This window comes from Homarus americanus, unplaced genomic scaffold (genome assembly GCF_018991925.1).
Source record: "Homarus americanus isolate GMGI-L3 unplaced genomic scaffold, GMGI_Hamer_2.0 scaffold39155, whole genome shotgun sequence".
Lineage (NCBI taxonomy): Eukaryota > Metazoa > Arthropoda > Malacostraca > Decapoda > Nephropidae > Homarus > Homarus americanus.
This window is the reverse complement of record NW_024737042.1, coordinates 10,579,157-10,599,794: the sequence shown is the minus strand read 5'-3', so window position 1 is coordinate 10,599,794 and position 20,638 is coordinate 10,579,157. Positions and strand designations below refer to the sequence as shown.

Sequence of the window (20,638 nt, the reverse complement as noted above, 5' to 3'; positions counted from 1 at the left end):
ACATTATCAGTGGTCGGTACTCGAGGGAGGCCGCAATCACCCTGAGCTAATGTGTATCGTAATGTATATTCCAAACAAATCTTAATTTTTCTTTAAATTTGTGGTATAAAATGATTTATTTCTTATATGGATACCGAGTGTATATATATTTATGATTTATTACGCAATATTGGTATTTTAATATATTAATTATCTATAGCTTCTGTAATAGTATTAAATTTTTACCAATTGGTGATTTAATAATAAAGAAATATACAAAAAATTTATATTATTTACTAAAACTAGATATCATTATATTAAATGAATGTAAAGGCGCAATATAAAAAAAAAATAAATATTATCATCATGACTAAACAACCATGTTAGTGACAATAACACCTGAGCCCCCCAGTGTGACCAAGGCACTGCAGGTGAAGAATACTGTTAATACTTATCAACTATGTCAGATTAATGTGTTCACCTTATTATCAGTGTTAGGTAACGTTTCTTCCATATATTATAATTGTAAATGGCTGTGATCTATCGTTGGTGTTGTAATTTAAGAAGGGAAGTAAGGCTCCCGGCATAACACAATGTTTACATAATGTAGTAGTAGTTTATGTGAAGTAATTAGGCATATTTGTTTTATTTGGTGGGTTTGTATTTCATAAATTCCCCAATAAGGGTTGGTAAATTTATCGTAGTTTACACAACACTTAGAAAGTAAAAAAATCTATGTTTTTCTAGTGTTTTTTTTTTTGTGTTTTGATTAGTGCTGACCTTGATTACCGTCGGCAATTACCTGTTTTTTTTAGTTATCGCCCCCTTCTACCCCAACAAGATAGGGGCTACTGTTGGGAACCGGGGTTATGGGTGGTGCGTTTTCCGACAAAAATCATGGCTAAGTGAATACAAAATACAAAGAGAAACAATAGAAAAAAACATATAAACCTAACGTCACCTGACCTGACCTGACCTAATCTAACTCTCATGGTGATTTTACATAACCAAACTCTCACCATATGAAGGATTACTGTTATTTCTTACCTTATTGGCCTGGTTCCGGTTCGCCGCCGTTATCAGTGACGGTGTACTTGGGAATAAGGAACGAGTTGGTACACTGCCAATTATGTTGGTCTTGACGATATTTACACTCGTTATTACACTTAAGACACTTTATTGAGGTCGGGAGAACACTATGAAATCTAAAAAATGCTATTGCTTGTTCGTTTTTACGCGCACTTAACTCCATATAAATGAAGTGACACCCGTCGCAGACTTCTCTGGTCGGAAATGAATTTGAATTTTGAAATATGAGACTCAAAATCGAATCTGATTGGGCAAAAAATACCGCAAATTCTAAAGGCAGAAACCACAATTCATTTTAATTGGGGGGAAAAAAAAAAAAGCTTTTGATTGGCCGCGTAACGTGTATGGGAACGCATGCGTGTGACGATTTATAAAGGGAACACGCTGAGTGGGAGGTCGGGTAGAGGCAGTCGATGATGACATGCCATATTCTTTACAGAGTGCATTGGTTCTAATGCCTTCTTCATGTTTCATAATAATTTCTGTACTGTATATTATCAATATGTTAACTAAATTTCAGAATGACCAATAATTTTGATGTAAAAATGCAAAAATATTCAAGAGACCAATAAACTGGAAGTTCACTCCACTGTAAACAAAGTTAAACTGAGAAGTGTTGGTGGCCGATTCGATCAGCTGAAGGGCACACAAAAACTGATCCCTATACTGTATATGTTATCAACACGTGAACTAAATTTCAGAATGACCAATGATTTTAGTATAAAAAATGCAAAAATATTCAAAAGCACAACTTTCTTGATATTTACTCCACTGGAAACGAATGTAAACAGAACCAATTACTGTATTGGCGGACTAGTCGATCAGCTGATGCACACAACAAGGCGTGTTTCTCATAAGGCTGTCGTTAATCAAAGTTTTATTCGTTAATGAAACTGGAAATCCTTATGGGAGCTAATTCGTTAAGCAAAACTTCGTTAATTGAACCGTTCGTTAATCGAGGGACCACTGTATATTGGATAGGACCTAAAACAAAGCGTATGGTGTGAAAAAATTGAAAAGGATTGCGCCTAGTTGAAACCAGCTTTGGCTCGGCCCATTTTTGAGTGGGTGCTGTCGAATTTCATTAGGTGTTTTGGTGACTTTGGTGCAACAGTATTGATAATTACTCAAATATGATTAAAACTTTAATATCATTACTCATAAGATATACTTTAAATAAGGGTGAACAAGTTGATTACAGTTCTATACGTGCTAAACTGAAGACTTAAACGAGCCTGAAAATTGTCGTATTTCGTGTCAAAATATGAGAAAACATAGCCGTGAGAGAAGAAGCATACAGCTGCTCTAGTCTTTTCGTGTGGTTCCAATGTCCGAGAAATTTCCTTTACAACGGGCGTGATTTTATATGTTATTCTTATTTATTGTTGACTGACTTTTTTTCCTTTGTTGTCTTTCCATAATTTTCTATATATTTTCTTCACTATTTCTTTCCGTATTGTGTTCAAATAACAGTTCTCTTAATTTTACTATTTTCTGAAGACTGTGTTGTACAACAGTTATTCCAAAGACGCGGTACAATGTCAAATTTTTTTAATGACTGTCCGGGAAAGCTAACGCGTTAGCTATTTCGTGCAGCTTAAAACGCCATACAATAAATGCCACTATTATTGGGCAAGAGTTTTTTGTCTTGGCATGAGCAAGGGTTAGGTTAGGGTAGGTTAGGTTTAGTTTTGTTGGTTGGTTGGTATTTGATTTATGTGATTAGGCGAGAAAAAAATAAAACTTTTCCCGTTAAGATTGTGGGGGGGGGAAATAGTGATTTTTGGCGGAAATTAATATCATGTTCGTTCGAAACTCATCAAATTCCATAGGAAAAACGTATTTCTAATATCAAAAGAAAGATTGGTGCCAGATGTAAACAAATCATGGAGACACTTGTGACTGATGAAATCTAATAATATTGAAAAATTAATATCTCGGTTATCCTTAATTTCCAGCGGAAATATCATAGAAGAAAAAATGTCTAAACATTACGAAATGCATATTAATAACAGCGAAAGAAAGACTGGTGTAAGACTATATATTTACTGAAAACTGCATTCCTAGGTTTTGTTGCTTTTTCAACCAATTTGATTTTGACTTCAGCCTCTCGAGCCATTTCCTGGACCCTCCACTGCTGATTTAGGTATTCATTCTAGGTTTGGTTAAGTTGGTTTTCAGTATGAAAATCGAATAAAACTCTATCACGAGACCCATGTTGGTTGAAAATGCAAATTTATCCATTCATAATTAAAGAATATCCCAAAACAGGTGGAGGAATTTTCATTATTTTGTTTTTCCAGCCAAAATCTGTGGTTATAATTTTTGTAGTGATGCGCTAACAGAAAGCCTCCAGCATTGTACGTGCTACATATACATATTGAAATGGTTTTCCTTCACTGGATTTGATTTTAGATGTGGCTTTATCTGAAGAAGAAATACTAAACTTTAACATTTTATTCTTTCCATTGACATCAGATCAAACTCGGGGACACTAAGACATCAACATTCCCACTGTTGAAATATCATGAATCAGTGTCTTTCCACTGCTTCACATAGTGATCCTGTGAGCCTTAATAACTGAAAACTACATGTAGTTTATTTTTAGCCTCTTTAACCACTCTCAATACAGTACAACAGTGTACTGTATGTTGTTTTTAGTTTAATTTTCTTTATAAACTAAAGCACGTGTTATTCTCACCAAAATGTCAAGGATTCTAGCCTCGGACCAGACACAGGTTAGAAGGGTGTTATCCAGTGTGACTTTCACTGCCAAACATCACAGGTTTCCTGGCCCCCAGATTCCTGCTGTACTAACACTGGATAGCCCAACCGCCCAAATGGCTAGTAAGCTGATAAGTTTCGAAAATGAAACAAATACAGTACAGTACATATACAGTATAGGTATGGGACCATTTATCCGGCGTGCTTGAGACCTTGGGGTTACCAGATCATATTTTTGTCTAGAATTTGGAGCACTAGGCCTTAAATATACAAAATATACAGAAAACCCTCTGTAACTGGCTGCGAAGCCTCTGTTCAAATCACTAGACTCACCCCTAAAAGTAGCTTTAACTGTACACTGTAGCATTAAAACTTAAAATTGTAGACATACAGTGATCCCTCGGTTAACGAACGCCTCGGTTAACGAAATTTCGGTTTACGAATTACCTTCCATAAGATTCTTCACTTCGGTTAACGAAAAAATTTCGGTTAACGAATTCCTTACGAATTTTTCCCAACATGTTTTCGCCTGCATTTGGCTGCTCACCAGGTGTAGTATTAGTCCGCCAATACAGTAATCGGTTTTAGGGCTTAAATTCTTTACCATTTTAGTAAATATCAAGAAGGTTGTGCTATTCAATAATTTTAAAAGTTTTATTTTAAATTTTTTAGTCATTTTAACAATTATTGTAACATAATTGAAGTATAGGAAACTAGTTTTTTGCACTCCAAACAGCCACTCAACACACCAAGCTTGGCGTCAGTTTGTTTATCGGTTCAGAGGAAGGAACATCCTGTTTGAGACTCTTCAACATAAACGCTTTTTTCTGTTTCCAGTCAAATTATTGGTCATTTTGAAATATGTTTGTGTTGATTTAAAGAAAATAATCTTGAATTACACCAAGTGAACTAAAATTTTATGGGTGAAATGGCACCATGGGGTGACTTCTCTTCCACCCCAATGCCTTCTCTTCTCCCTTCTCCTCCACCCCCATTCTAATTCCCATCATCATCCAGGAGCCTTCAACATACACACCTCAAAGTATGTGTACTTTTCTACCTTTTTTGTTGAATTTAGGCAATTTTCGGTGAGCTGGAACCAATTTCCCAAAAACCCATTGAAACAATGGTTTCGGTTAACGCGCAACCTTCTAGAACGAGTTGTGCTCGTTAACCGAGGGACCACTGTATAAACAGCAATAACAAAAGAATATAAATACAGTACTGTAGTACAGACAGTAAAAATTAAAGCATTAAAAGAGGAAAAATTAAAAAAAAATTATTGTACAAAATGTGTTGCAGTCGCCCCTGATAATTGCCTTGGCACCTTAACGGCATCCTCACCAACGGTGCTCCGCCACGAATCGTCTGACCTCCACACATTCACCACACAGCTTCACAGATGTAAACCTATAGATACGTATAACTATACAATACTGTATACAGTACAGTACCCTATGATAATTATTTCTTTTATTTCTTTTTTCATTTTTTGTATGTCGGATTGTGTGTGCATATAACGGAGTAAAAAAAAATTATGCGTATGAATCTAAAATTACGAGTTGAAAAAATAACCATAACATAACATACAGCTCACAGGTGAGGAATGGTTGGAAACATTCCTGCTCATCTCTAGAATTACTTTTGGCGTGTATTTTAAATAATATGTTCCAAAACATAGCCGATTTTTGGAGCATTCTGGATAATGCACAGGGACGTCAGATACAGTAGGTGGTCCCCTACCTGTATAATGTACAGAAGGATTAAATTGCATCTTATTCCAGTGTACCAGAATACAGTACTTATCCTGAACAAGATTGTGTAGGGACTTATGTAATATTCTTTAAGTTTTGCTACTCACCAAAATATGATCAGATTACACGTACGTACAGTATTGGGGGTCTTGGCTATCTCTGTACTTCTTGTGTTTATCTTATGTTTACATTATTTGTAATTTATATTTTTGGATCCTCAGTTCAACAAATACACAAACACCAATTTCTTTTCCCATGTGTAACAGATTGGATGTGCTGAGTCTGTAGATTATTATATTCAATCTTTAAATGGAATTGCCAGGGTCAGTTTTGGTCTCTGATCAAAAACTTAAATCATAAATCACCCAAGTCTTAAAGAATTGTATTTTGCTGGATACCCCAAAAATGACTGGTACAGGACATCAAATTTATCAGCTTCCAAACCCTCCAACTTTGAAAAACCCAGAGTTACCTTGTACTGTATCACCTAATGTACCCCTATAGCCACCAGTATTTCCTTAGATGACCAAATTTCATCATATGTACTGTCAGAATCATTGCCAGAAGAGTGTTTCACATTGAAACTGACACATTTTCCTCTTTGGATGCGAATTATAATATGGTATGTCCCCAGTGACTTTTGAAATGAAAGGTTTCCATCTTTGATAAGACATCCTAACGACTGTACTACAGAGTCTAGCAGGAAACATGATTGTTAGAATTGAGTAATAATGATCCATCTTTTATAAAATACTGTATATCAAGAATGAGAACTTTCCTAACAATAGAGTGATAAAATGATCTGTCTTTTTCAGGTCTAAAAAATATACAAGATGTTGTACTGTCCACCAAATGTCACATTCAATCACATCTGGGTCAACCATGGCATATCTCACTGCTTTTTGGACACAGTCACAACCTCTGTTTATGCGTCATTCATAGTTTTATTTGGATTGGGACAGTGGCTTATGTACCGCAAGTATGCCACAGAGACTGACCAGTATTTAAGGCCAAAATCTGTACTATTTGGCATCCAAGTGGCACTTTCGATCTTGATGCTGTTGATAGCATGTGCAAGAATAATTCTCCAAGCAACAGTCATTGGTGAGAAAACATGAGAATTATTGATTACTGTACAATTTGTCTTATACTGTACTTTTAGTGAAGAACCAGTACTGTGGCTCATGATTAGGGTCATTGTTGGAAATACAACAATAGTATTCAATAGTTCAACTGCTTTCCATTTTTTTAATTGGATGGATCTTATTAAAAATTGTCATGTTTTGTGTTGAAAATTTGGGAATAAAAGTAATTTTAGATAAGCATATGCATTTATGGTAGTTTTTTAAATTGCCAAGAAGACACATACAGTAATTTATGGCCATACAGTGTGTCCTTTTTGAGTGACTGATGGGATCCTGATATGCTAAACACCCCATTGATGAGGGGCTTGATGTAAGCTGCCAGTGCACCTCTTTGCCAGTCACACCAGAAGGCCATTAAGGTATCTATTGGTCTGTTGGTTGCTGATATGGCCAGTGAAGATGCTGTACATTAAAAATGTTTCAGGTGTGACTGGGCAAAGGACTGCACTGGCAGCAGTTGCAATGTTTACTTGGTTAATGTGAAGTATCTTGCTGCTCATCACTGACAGACTGTCATGGTGTGTTGAGCATATGGGGATGTCACTCATCGTGGCTCTTGGCCACATTGATTATTATGCTTCAATCGTTCATTTCTTTTAGTGGATTGACTGAAAATTTGTAAAATATGGATTAACAGATGTCCTCAGTATCATAATTAAAATCCTTAATATCTCTGTTTCTTACCATAGAAATAATATTAGCTGCCTTGCTCTGTTTATTTCACTATAATAATGAAAGCGAGAGAACTTACCTTTTGCAGTTGGTTGGGCTAATGTGTCTTCTGGATTTTGGAAAAGACCAGACATATATATTAGTTAAAATCAATTTTCACATGTAAGTACAGTATTTAGATAGCTAGGTTTTTCTGTTGTATTTTTTTTTAAATTTTATCCACCAGTTAATTTATAGACATGTAACTGATGATAATGATCTTTTATATTCCTTCAGAAGAGAGCATGTTTTCCTTTTTTTAACTTAATGCCAATACTGTATTATATGTGATAAAATTTTTGTCATAGGTCACTTATTTCCTTAAGATAATAAATATACAACTGTTGAATTTTGTTATGATATAATGATTATCAGTGTTACAGTAGAACATAATAGTATTAAAAAGAATTTTAAATGAGTAAATCAGGTTTGCAAAAAAGAAAAAGAAAAGGAATTTAAGTGTCTCTAGTAACACACACATGTTTTGTATTCAGGTGACCATGTTCTCTATGGGTATATGATTCTATACTTTGGCTGCAACCTGGTGTGCTGGCCACTATCCCTTCGTATTGTGTTCTTGGAGCGAAATTATCTCCTACCAACCGTACCCACCAGAGGGCATGGGGTCGTGTTGCTTGTGTTCTGGACTCTGGTGTTTGTCAGTGAAAATCTTGCTTTTCTCAATCTAAGGAATGAAGATTGGTGGTTTGACCTGTCAACGTGAGTACAAGATACTTTTAATTTTGAGTTTTATTATTATTTGGTTTTGGAGGATTACCCATTCTTAAAGTTTTTGTTTATGGCATCATACCTGCAGACTTGCTACAGTGGAACCTCCATATAACGGACTTCTCTCTATGTATATATTCCGTTAGATGGGGGTTTTCACATCTAATGGACCCTCGATATAACGGACTTTCCTCTTTGTATAGTCCATTAAATAGAGGTTTTATTGTATATCCACAAGCGTGTTATGTATTGAATTGTAACAGGAGGAGGGTAAGAGAATTAGGGCAGGAACTCTTGTATTGTACAGGGTATTGAAATTTATGAGCATTGATGGATGTTATGTAGTAATATGAGAGGGTGAGGAAGAGGCATTGAAAGGGTAAGAAAGTGTTGTAGATGATACATGTTATTGATTAGTTAATAGTATCGTTAATTATAGATAATATTTTTGACACATGGAAATATTACGGTGTTTATTTATAGATATTATTATTACTTGTGGGTGATAGATTGTAAATTAGATATGATAGATCTTTGTTGATTATAGATGGTAGATTTTTTTAAAGATAATATTAATGTTAACAATAGATAATAGATTGATGATATATTGTTAGCACTGTTGGAGAATATTTGTAATGATAGAAGAAATATTTAAAAGGATTACAGAATATCATAAACATGGGAAAGTAAGAATATTGACTTTGGATCTTATAATCAGAAAAAATTACATTATAGAATCATTTGGCACTATATAAAATTTTGCTTGGTTTTCTAGTGGTATTAGTGACCATTGTCTCTCTTTATTAGGTAGCATGTGGGATGAGATAAGATTTTTAAGTGTTATATTTCCTTTAATTTGCCCCAAAACCCACACAGTCGATGTTCTTTTTTTATTTTTTTATTTACATATTTGTTTTTCACTTATGTTTGTTTGGTATCTCGTGTGTATAGGTCAATACTTTTTCCACAGTTTTAGAAGGTCCTTTCATCTTTTTTATTGACACCTATTTTTATTTCTGGTGTGTTATACCCCCTTCACAAAGACCAAAGGTTTGATTAGAGTCAGTAATAATCCATTGAGGCAAAAATGGGGGCAAGTCTACAAATGTGATGAAAACCATCTTTAATGTGTCAGGGAATGAAAGGAAAATGAAGATGATTATGATATTAATTTATTGCAATAGGATTCTTGTTATGGCGGGTTGTGAGGTTTTGGCAGTGCTAAATGAGGAGAAAAAGAAAGGTATGTGGATAGTGGCAGGTAAGGAAGGCATGATGAATTAAGGTAAGCTTATAAAAAGAGCAGATGAAACGTGAAGAGCAAGTTTGGCACAGAGTCTTAAAGAGAGCGGGGAACTATTCTGGAGGGAAGTTAATGAGTCAACATAAAGATGGAAGGATGGGGGTGAAGAACACGTTAGAGGTGAAGGGAACAGATATCTTGGAGCGGCAGAGAGAGCGAGTGAGTGGAGATCATAGTACTGTACTGTAGCAAGGGTTTTTGGGGGTGAATATGATGTTCGGTCTTGTTGTGGAAGGCGGATCATAGCAGACCACATCTATTATAGCAGTTAGAATGACAATGAGGGTAAAGAGAAAAAGTTTGAAAATAGTAGATTAATTTTATTGTTAATTGTCATAAACTAATTTGTTTGTTATTACATATTTGTTTGTGATGAAAAATATTTCTCTCTTTCAGTTGTGTAATCAGTTAACTTTCTTTTTACAGGATAACTGATAAATTAGAATTTGTCCTCTTCATTTTGCGTTATGTCTGTGGCTGCTTCCTCTTTATTCTTGGACTGAAGGCTCCTGGAATATCAACCCTTCGAGACTACGTAAATTTTGGAGGAACAATTAATGATCCACTGGTTACTGATGATGTAAGTGAACATGATCAACCTTAGTGGAAGTATTGGCACAGTTTTCATGTCTGGTTTTATATATACCGTATGCTGTAGTATATATATTGCAATGTTTGTGAGGCCTATATTTATTATGAATTTTAATTTTTTTTTTAAATTGTGCTTGCTGTATATCTTGCAAATGCATCTATAAGATTCTTTTGTTCTTATATAGTTGTCAGTTTTACTAATTTTTTCTTACATCTTGCAAAATGCTTCTGTGAGGTCCATTGGTTCAGATTCCTAAAATCTGCTGTCAGGTTACTATTTCTGCTTAGCTTTTATTCCAAGTACTGTACAATACTCACACAGTTATCAAGTCTAGTATAAAGTTTAACCCAATTTCATAGTAGAGTCAGAAGACCCTGCCAGTGGATGGGTGTCACCACTGACTGGCCTCCCAACTTCTGTGCCACCACACATACTGTAGTATTATTCTATTTCTGTAAGGTGTACAGTCGGGGACAAAAGTTTGCTTCCTGTAGTGAAACCGAGTCATGGGAATGAGTCTCTCAACTTACTCACTCTGACTGTCATCTGGTGTGGATGTGTTGTTTTATTTCATTTGGGGTCGATGCTGCTTCAGTTTGGGAGGGAGGGAACTTTTGACCCCGACTGTACTGTACAATTATGTGGTTTGTACTGTACTTACTATGAGACAGGAAGATCATCCACAAGCTGTGAGTCACAGTTACACATGCTGCACCACATCACATCATGGTAATTCAATAAAATGGGGATGAATTAAATGCACAGTTTGGTCACAATTACTATATCATGGTTAATTCACTTCACAGTTGGGTGAGTCATGGTTAACAGTGTGAGTACTGAACTGTACTTTATTGCTTGAAAAGGGTGATCATTTTAACTGAACACTCCCAGTTAAACTGCACTTGAAGGGAAAGGAAATGAAAAGGAAAATCCATATATTGTTCATTCAAAATATTATTGAACTTAAAGTAGGATTTATGTGTGTAGATGATAAGCAAATATACGAGGAAAAATGGGACCTTAGAAATAAAATTTTGCAAAAGAGAACTTTAGGTGGCCGAGTCTTATTTAAGTTAACTATTCAGAAAGGCAAGTACTAAAACGATTCTTGCATAGAAAGTTTACTTAGTACAGGTATTGAATTTTTGAGGGACTTTTCTAAATTAAGATATATTTATCTAGTCAGTGTGTAATTTTTATTTTTATTTTATTTAAACAGTTGTTTCACAGAGAAGATATTTTGTAGCCTTTGTGCTAATGGAAAATAAAAGTATGACGTATTTAAAGTAATAGTAAATAAGTGATGATCAGGCCTATTTCTCATCAAAAGGTGCATTTTTATATTTTTTTTATATAATTTGTAGGTTATAATGACATCAACAGTAGCATGATCTATTGAGTACAGTATTATTTATAATTAATAAAGGATATATAACACTGTTTTGCTTATCTTTGTATTGACATATTGGGTGGTCAGTCTTAGTTTATCACTTCATAGATGCAGTGCACTAGGAGTTGTCTTTCGTATGGATGGACAATACTGTATAGTACAGGTAGTTCTGCTATAACGCGATAATTGTGTTCTTGTAAAATATCGTGTTATAGAAAATCGCGTAATAGAAATAACAGGGCTTATGGAGAAAATAGGGTTCGGTGCAGTTTACTCGAAATCGAAAAAATTTAGTAGTTAGCCTAACACAAAGGATAGCACAGTCTAAATAAATGTTACATTCATATCTAATAATGAAATCATACAGTAAATTTAACACTTTACCTTGAAAAAATATGAATGTAACTTGATGGGGGAGAAGGGTGATTTTGAGGTTGATAACATCAAGCTTCTCTTCAAGTGTTATATCCTTTCTTTTACGATAATCACCGGGAATTCTATCATCAGAATGCTTTTTGGAGATATTCTTCTTTACCATATTCACAGTTAATACCACAAAATTGGAGAAATAGTAAGCAAAAATCGCGTTATAGCAAACAAGCGATCGCGTTATACAAATATTGTTCCGAATTCATAAATCGCGTTAGAGCAAATTCGCGTTATCAAAACACGCGTTATAGCAGAACTCACTGTACTCATTAATTTTAATATCCCTTAATTTTTCTGTCTTTTCCATGAGAACCAATGCTCCATTTTTTGGGGTAACATATAAGCATGGTTATTTTGTAGATGATTATTAACATTATTGCACGGTCTGTTATGTATAGTTACGATAGTCTCTCTAATCCTTCACTTGTTAGTACAGTATCAAGATTAGATGATCTTTTTAAATAGGAACAAATTTGTTTGTCCAATAAACTGTTAACTATATTTGCACTTTGATTTTCATTGCAACTCTTGTAAGAATACTCTAAGTGATTAATAACTTTATCATAAAAAATCCCTCACATCACAGATCAAGACAGACTGTATTGACCTTTTAGATGGCACATGAAGCACATAAATTAATATTAATATTTTGTTAAACTGGTAAATTTGTAGTTTTGTTTTTAGTTTCATGTTACCTTTTACTGTACAGGTACCATACTGTATATAGTTTTTCAACATAACCCAGTCAGACTTAATTTCTCATTCTGTACAATTTAAAATGTCTTCTTCTCATGTTGCACATTTTGGTAACAAAGTTTTTACCAGTTAGATATTTTAATTAACAGATATAGAATTTTTGTGATGGCATCATCATTCATTCAACCTTAATTAGATGAAAAATAGAGTGTTTATAATAACAGACCAGCCATTGGAAAGAAATGAAGTGAAGCGGGGATGTGATGTCTCCTTACCTGTTCAACATATGTATGGTTGGAGTGGTGAGGGAGGAGAAAGAAACTGATGACTGGGGTAAGAGTAAAGCTGGTGAATGTGTATCTGGCAGGCTTTGTGATGAAGGGAGAATATATGTAGCTGCTGGAAATGGCGAGATAAAAAGTACTCGAGATGTGAGAGTGTGACATAGTAGATTAAAATGAATCTGGATGCTCCCATACCAGTGTGTGATTTACTTGACACATGCATACGGGTTTAATAAACCGGTAGAGGTAGACAAATCACAGTGTATGGGGTGTTTGGAATGAAAGAGAGTGTAAATTTTGGAGTAATGGATTTGGGTGAAAAGAGTTTCTCTGAGATGGTATGGGCATACGAAAGAAAAGCTGTGAGAGGATAGGGTGGTAAGGAAGGTGTGCACAGGAGCAATGTGCAGGTGTGTTTGGAGAAGGGAGATCACTTACAAGAGAGTGGGGACAGGATGAGGGGAATAGATAATGTAGTTATATACTGTACAGTACTGTGATAGGGTAGGGTGGCCTGGAGGCGAATTTTTCTTAGGCACTCTTGTAGTGGGAGGTCCCTTAGGATGTGAGGCAGTGCAGAATAGGAGAAAATTGTGGTGAATTAACAATGTGGGGTTACTACTTGCTTGCTAATCAACAACTGGTGTACTTTTATGAATTATAACAGTTGCTAAGGACACCAAAATGGGTAAAGCTTGTGTGGTAAATCATCTGGCATATTTATTTTATGCAGATTGTTCTCGTTTGGTACATGTTTTCAGAATATTTATGTTGGAAGAAAGTTGGATAAGTCAGATAGTGACAATATCTCATTAACTCCTTAATGTACGAGTATTAGGGCTTTATGATTTTCATAAAATTTTCAGCTTTGACAATTTTATTAAGCTCTGCAAGTGTAGTAATATTATAGCCTGTGTGCCATGTTGATGCTCTTGCTTTTTTTTAAAGACATCTTTATGTGTTTCTTACAGACAGTGGTCTAGAAATAATAAACTCAGATACTGTAGCTAGTGCTTCTAAAATTTTAAGTTACTAACATCTTTGTCTTTATCTGTTATACAATATTAGTAGTGTTTGTGCATGCTCAACTGTTGAATTTTGGTGCCATTGCTTTTTCTCATCGTTTTCTGCATTTCTGCTTTACCTTTTAATTTATTTAATCTACTTCACTGAATATAATGGAACATCAGTATCCATTATGTAATATAAGGAGATATTTCTTCATGTATGGAAGGTGAGTTTTATCTTTTTAATGTTCAAACAACTGCTTCTTAGGCTTTTTTGTTCTTAGTTATATATCTCCCAGTACCTGTAAGAAATGCTAGAGATATTGCAGTTGATATAAATTTTTATGAACATTTTATATACGGTGGTCCCTCGATTAATGAACACAATTGGCTCCACACAGTCGGTTGTTAACCAAAAATCTATTATTTCAATGGGATATTGGGTAATTGGTTCCAACTCACAGGAAAAGTATACATACAAAGTACCAGCAATAGAATTAACAAAACTTTAAATATAAACTAAATACAGTACTGTACTGTACAGTATACTGTACAATAATAAATAAAAAACAATAGAATACTATACTATATTTTAACTTACTTTGAGGTGTGTATGTTGTATTCCCGGCAGCTTTGTTTACATATCAAACAGCTGATTGTAGAGGCAGTCGATGATGACGTGCCATATTCTTTACAGAGTGCATTGGTTCTAATGCCTTCTTCATGTTTACCAATATGTTAACTAAATTTCAGAATGACCACTAATTTTAATATAAAGAATGTAAAAATATTCATGAGCACCATTTTCTTGATATTTACTACACTGGAAACGAATGAAAACATGGAACCAATTACTTTATTGGCGGACTAGCTGATCAGCTGATGCGCACAACAAAGCGTGTTTCTCATAAGGCTGTCGTTAATTGAAGTTTTGTTAATTAATGGAACTGAAGATCCTTATGGGAGCTAATTCGTTAACCAAATTTTTGTTAATTGAGCCGTTCGTTAATCGAGGGACCACTGTACTGTACTAACCTTGAGGCTTACAACAAATTTATTCCACTAATTTAATGTACTTTATCAAGCATTTTTGACTCCCAGTAATGTTTGAGAAGTTAAAGAGTGGTGCTCGAGTAGTTTAGAAGCAGCACACACTTACACTACAGGCAAAATTAGACACCATTAAAGATGCGGAAAGAGGTGAAAGACAAAAAATCAGGCTTTCTTTTGGTGAGAATGTCCCAGGAAAAGGAAACAATAGGAAAATTCTACTTGTGAACAGGTAAACCTATGAACAGGGTCCAGGAATGTAACTTGTTCATAAGTAGGGGACCTCCTGTATATACTGTATAGTATACTGTATATATAGATCACCATTTTTAGGCTTTATTAAAGTTGTAAATCAGTAACTCTTGTGGCAGTAGAAAAGTTAGCAATGTGGTAGTGGTGTCAGTAGTGTTTAGTATTCCATATTTGATTGTATTATAATTGTTTTTGTTTATATTTTCTTCTTTTCACAAGTTGACTGTTATTATAAACATGCTGAAGGTATTATTATTATTATTTAACATATTGTCAGTCGGTAAGGCTGATTGAAGTACTGTATATATTTTACCATTAATTTATGGACACTTATTCTTTGAGAATGGCAGTGGTCCTTGGAGGAAATGTACTGAAGGTAGAGGAAAGAAACAGGTAACTTGTTCAGGACTTGTACCTCCCCATCCTCAGTCCATGAGTATGGGGAGGGTAACCTAATGTTCTTATGTTCATTTACTGAAGAAGATGAACAGAGGATAGGACCAGTGTTAGACTGCCTGCGGATGTATTGGATGATCAATAAAAAGTTATTGAAACTTTGGTGAGTGGAAGGAATCTGGATGTCTGTCTTTTGTGCAAAACAAAGCTGTTGGATAAAGGAGAGATGGGTTAGGGATAATCAAGAGGAGTGAAGTTGAGAGGATGTGAAGCAGGTTGAGAATATTAAAGCACTTTTTTGGGATGGAATCACTTGAATATTAAAGATGGGAAGTTGAAATTGTGCTAGAATGAATTAAAAAAAAGTGAAGGATATTTAAATTATATACCTAATGGCCACCCACTAGAGGTGGTCATGCTGAGGGAAGGAAGCCAGTGGCTTGTGTAGGATCCCTCCTTTGTTCTTGACATTTTTATTAAAGGCTATCTTGAAGCCCAGTACTGTTCTAGATTCCACAGCTTACGCTGGTAGATCGTTCCATAGGTCTACTACCCTCGGTGAAAAAATATTTCCTTAGGTTCCTTAGTTTTCCATTCGTTTTATGATTTTGAATGTTTCAATGAGATATGAAATATTGTGCTTTGTCTGAAGGGTTGTTTGTCTATTTTGATAATCGAGATGGTACAATATAGGGAAGAATTTATAAGAAAACTCGCCTTGAAAAACATCGAGTTCGTATTTGGCTTTATGGCTACAAAAGTATGTTCTGATATTAATTGTAAAGATGATAATTGATGAGGTTCATTAGTTTTTTCACTGTTAATAACAAAGCATTAACACCACTGACAATCCTCCATAACACTGCTATGAAAATAATTTTTGATTTATCAATTTTATGTTTACCCACTGGGCTGGGATAGTCAGCTGGTTAGTGTCTGTGCCAAACTTTCTTCTTATTGGTACTGTATGATGCTCACAAGCTTTTTTTGTTCTGACACACGAATAATAACTTGCATATAAAATACTTTTTTATCTTGCTAGCAAGTTTGCATTCTTTTGAGAAAAATGGTAGTAAGTGTATTGCCCATTTAAAGAGTACCTCAACCCTCTCAGCCTCGCGACGCCAACGTGGTCCAATGGGCTATATTTTCAAATAACTCAAAAACTATTTGGTGAAACTGACTGAACTTTGGACGCCATTGGACAGACGTCGTTTTCTTTGTGTGGGCCATATCACCTCCCCCGAGACGGTCTTAGTTATCGTATGCTTTGCAGCCAGCATGAAGCCGGTGTTGCTCTGGCCATTAGAGCGAGAGGTGGCTGCGCCGCTCGGCCTTTTAAATTATTCCATGAGTTTTTGTGTAGTTATTTTTCATTATACCACAACATTCTACATGCTTTGTTCTTTATTTTAGTATATATAGTACATATCAATGAACACCATAATACAAGGAAAATGTGAATGGAAATCGAGTTGTTACTTAACATTTTCTTACTTTTTCAACTTATAGTTGAAAAAAATTGGTTTAAATTTCAAAATTTTAAATTTTTTTATGGTTTCATAGAAATTTTCCGACAATTTTATGCTAGAAGAAACCCTATTACAATTAATAAAATAATTCCATGACAGTGAAATGAGCCCATGAAAAAGGAAGAAAAAAGTTAACTATTTTTTGGAAAAAACCTCCGAGGCTGAGTGTAAGTTTTCATGTACGTATGTGTCTCAGGCTCCAAGGTTGAGAGGTTTAATGACTTGTCTGATACTGAGTCCTGTTATTACATTAAAATAAATTGCATTGAAAAAAAGGAGGCGTTGATAGTTTGGTGGAAGCATTAGGTGTAAGTGGATACACTGTGTAATGTGGGTTTCTGTATGACCTCTACATGAGAACTATTTTGATGATAATTAGGCTTGTGTTGATCTTGACTAATACATCATCGATTAAAGTAAGAAATCTGATATGTGTCCTTCAGAAAGGTACCCACGATAGAATTTTCGGATATGAAGAAAAAGAAGTTAAACATTTTTATGAATAAGAGAAACTTTTGTAAACAAGACTTCATTTCTTGTACTGATTGAAGGAGATAGTATTATGCACTTTATTTCTATCCACTTTGATTAATTATTTACAGCTCCTCCCCGACTTATGACCTACTCGACTTACGACCACCCGTACTTACGACCTGCCTCAGTCGTACCAAAATTTTGTCAAATTACGTATTTTCAAGTCCCAACGTCAGTACACAGACAAAATTTTTGTTTGTAATTCACTTTAAATGGCTGGCAAGCTTAAAAGTGAGAGTTTTGTGGTGCTGAGAAGAAAAAGAGACACCCATTTTAGATTTTCTATGTATTATTTAAGCATTTTTTACTTACAGCCGGCCCTTACATACGCGGGGGTTAGGTAACAGAGATACCCGTGAATGTTAAAAATCCGTGTACTATTGCTGCCCCCAAAAAAAAATACCCTGGCCTCCCATGTCCTTATTTACCGTATATACCGGTGTGTACAGTAGTTCGAGTTTTTAAGACCAAATTATTTGGCAAAAAATTGGGGGTCGACCTCTAAACGGGTAATAGTTTCGTTAGGTTGAAGAATATTTACCAGTAACTACCATTAAACAATGGAAACAACGCACCACCAGCTGTGAGTGAGTGTCGGTACAGTTGCCAGGGCAGATCTCTTGCGTCATCATAGCAAGCCCAAAGTAGCCAAATACATGGTATGGTAGCACAGGATGATGTAAAACATAAAGTATTTGTTTTTTTTAGTTTATTTATAGATACATAAATTTTTGTTCATTACATTTGAAACATCAATCTTTGTAAATTAAATTTGAAACAAAAGAAAACTACGATACCGTATTTCTAAATCCCTGGTATTTTCATTAAAATATTACATCACAAGTATATTTTACCTTAACTGTGACTGAATGAATATATTCTCAGAAATAAATATGGAAATGTAATATTTTTGTTGAAATGACATACATATTACAGTGGAAAGTGGGATAAAATCATGACGAAAACAATGACTTTCGCTTTCTTTCGTTGTTCAAAAGATTTTACCGTAATCGCTTTTCGAATGGTTTCAGTTAAAAAACTGTTGTATTACAATAATATTCTATCCTAATTCACTTGAATAAACACAACGATACCATATTTCTGAATATTTTCATTAAAATCCATCAAAATAATTTCCCTTGTCATCGTCTTAAGCACCAAACAGCTCCTCCCAGTCTTCTCCTTGAACAGGGCTAGAGGGTACGTGTTTTTCGAATCGTTTTCAGTTAAAAAACTGTTACATCACATGTATATTTTACCTCGACTGCGCCTGAATGAATATATTCTCAGAAATAAATAGTAGTTTTGCTGAAACGTGATGTATTTCAATGTAAAATAGGATAAAATACATGATGAAAACAAAAGACTTTACCTAACCTTCCGATGTTCAAGAGATGTTACTCGTTTTTTTTAATAGTTTTCGGTTAAAATACTGTTATATTAGTGATATTCTATTCATACTGTGCTTGATATAATACATTCACGGAAATGTAATATTTTTGCAACTACAATGCTGATGTCAACACAAGCGTGGTTACAGCGAGACTGACTGAGTGAGGTGTGTGCGAGGTAGCTGGAGCGGGCAGTGTTCGGTGTCGCGCGCGATTTGAATGTACAGTACCTCAATTACTTCAATGCACAGAATATTCCTCCGGCTGGGCAATCCGCGTATTTGCGAATCCGTGAATGCTAAACCCGTGTATGTGAATGGCATACTGTATGACCATTTTGACTTACGACCTGGATTTGGGTCCCTAACCCCGTCGTAAGTCGGGGAGTAGCTGTATTTGTGTGTTTACAAGCACATGACAAAGTTTGAATTATATAAGACAGTATGAATCTCTTAAATAGTAATGCAGGTGTCCTACATGTTACGGGAACTCAGGTTGCGGAAATTCGCCCATATGGAATTTATAAATTACAGTACAGTATAGTCTGGGTTTACGCGGCTAATTCAACCTGTGGAGGTCCGCGTATAACGTGAAACGCGTAAACAAAATAAAAGAACATGGGATTAATTGAAATAGAGACTGGGCCGACCGCAAGACTACCCTTTTTCCGACACAATACGTACATTGTAGTAAAAATAACATCTTAATTTTATGATGGTATGCACACACAATTAATATTTAAGAGAAATATCAATAATAGTAGGTTTTTTAACACTTACGTTAGTAGAAGAGATGGCTGGGCACACGGGGATGGGGGGTTGGTTCCGAGGCAGAGGGCAGATTATTGGCCCTCACCTGTATGACTTGTATCACCTGTATCACTATCCACCACAGAGGCTAGCAGGGCCTCCTTGTCAAACCCCTCAAAGTCCATATCCTCACTATCACTGACTTGGGCTGGCTGTGGTGGGTGGTGTTCACGAGGGAGTATACGCGGAGACGGGATACAATGGGGCCTACGCAGTCAAGGTCATCGCCCCTGGTGGCAGGGCAAGCAAAGTTAAATAGACCAATCACAGCTCGCGGTGGAGGGGGTGTGTGGGTGGTAAGGATACGTGGCCCAATCACAGTCCACAATGTCATCGGCACGAGTCTGACATCAGCAGTGACGTCAGCGACCAGCAGCTTACTTGCCACGTAAATTAGGGAATGTACCGCGTGACTAATAATTGACGCGTCTGGACAGGTGTCACGTAAATGGCCAAATGCATATAAAATATCTGCTTAAACCCAGACTACCGTATACTGTATACTCTCGATTTAATGGAATCCGATGTAATGAACTCTCAATTTAGCAGAAGGAATTTATTCCATTAGATTTAACTCGATTTTGTGAACTAGTTCGCTGGATCGAGATTAATTCCGTTAATACGCTCACATCTACGGAGACAACTCAGACACATGATAAGTACAAAGAAACATTAGAAACATAATTCATGGCTTACCTTAAACTAGGGGGTTCAGTGTTTGTTTAAAATTTTTTCTATAATTTCTTCAAGTGCCGAATTGTTCAAAATTAGATGACGTCACGTCTTAAGGGTGAGAGAAACTCTCAACGTGGACTCATTTAACGTTTATTGATTCGTATGGT

The 20,638-nt window shown here is 35.4% G+C and overlaps 1 protein-coding gene across 3 annotated transcripts in view; it reads left to right on the top strand.

Annotated features, from left to right (window-relative positions):
- Window positions 1-20,638, top strand: part of LOC121872707 (ATP-binding cassette sub-family B member 6-like) — a 57,219-nt gene continuing 36,581 nt past the window's right edge. The window contains exons 1-4 of one of the 3 annotated variants that reach the window (XM_042375712.1): window positions 1-58; window positions 6,362-6,650; window positions 7,897-8,122; window positions 9,861-10,014. In XM_042375712.1, coding sequence (XP_042231646.1) covers window positions 6,380-6,650; window positions 7,897-8,122; window positions 9,861-10,014 — 651 coding nt within the window. In that variant the 5' untranslated portion in view covers window positions 1-58; window positions 6,362-6,379. Of the gene's footprint in view, window positions 59-354; window positions 478-6,361; window positions 6,651-7,896; window positions 8,123-9,860; window positions 10,015-20,638 lie in introns of those variants that run through there. The other 2 variants (XM_042375711.1, XM_042375710.1) reach the window with 2 other exon arrangements.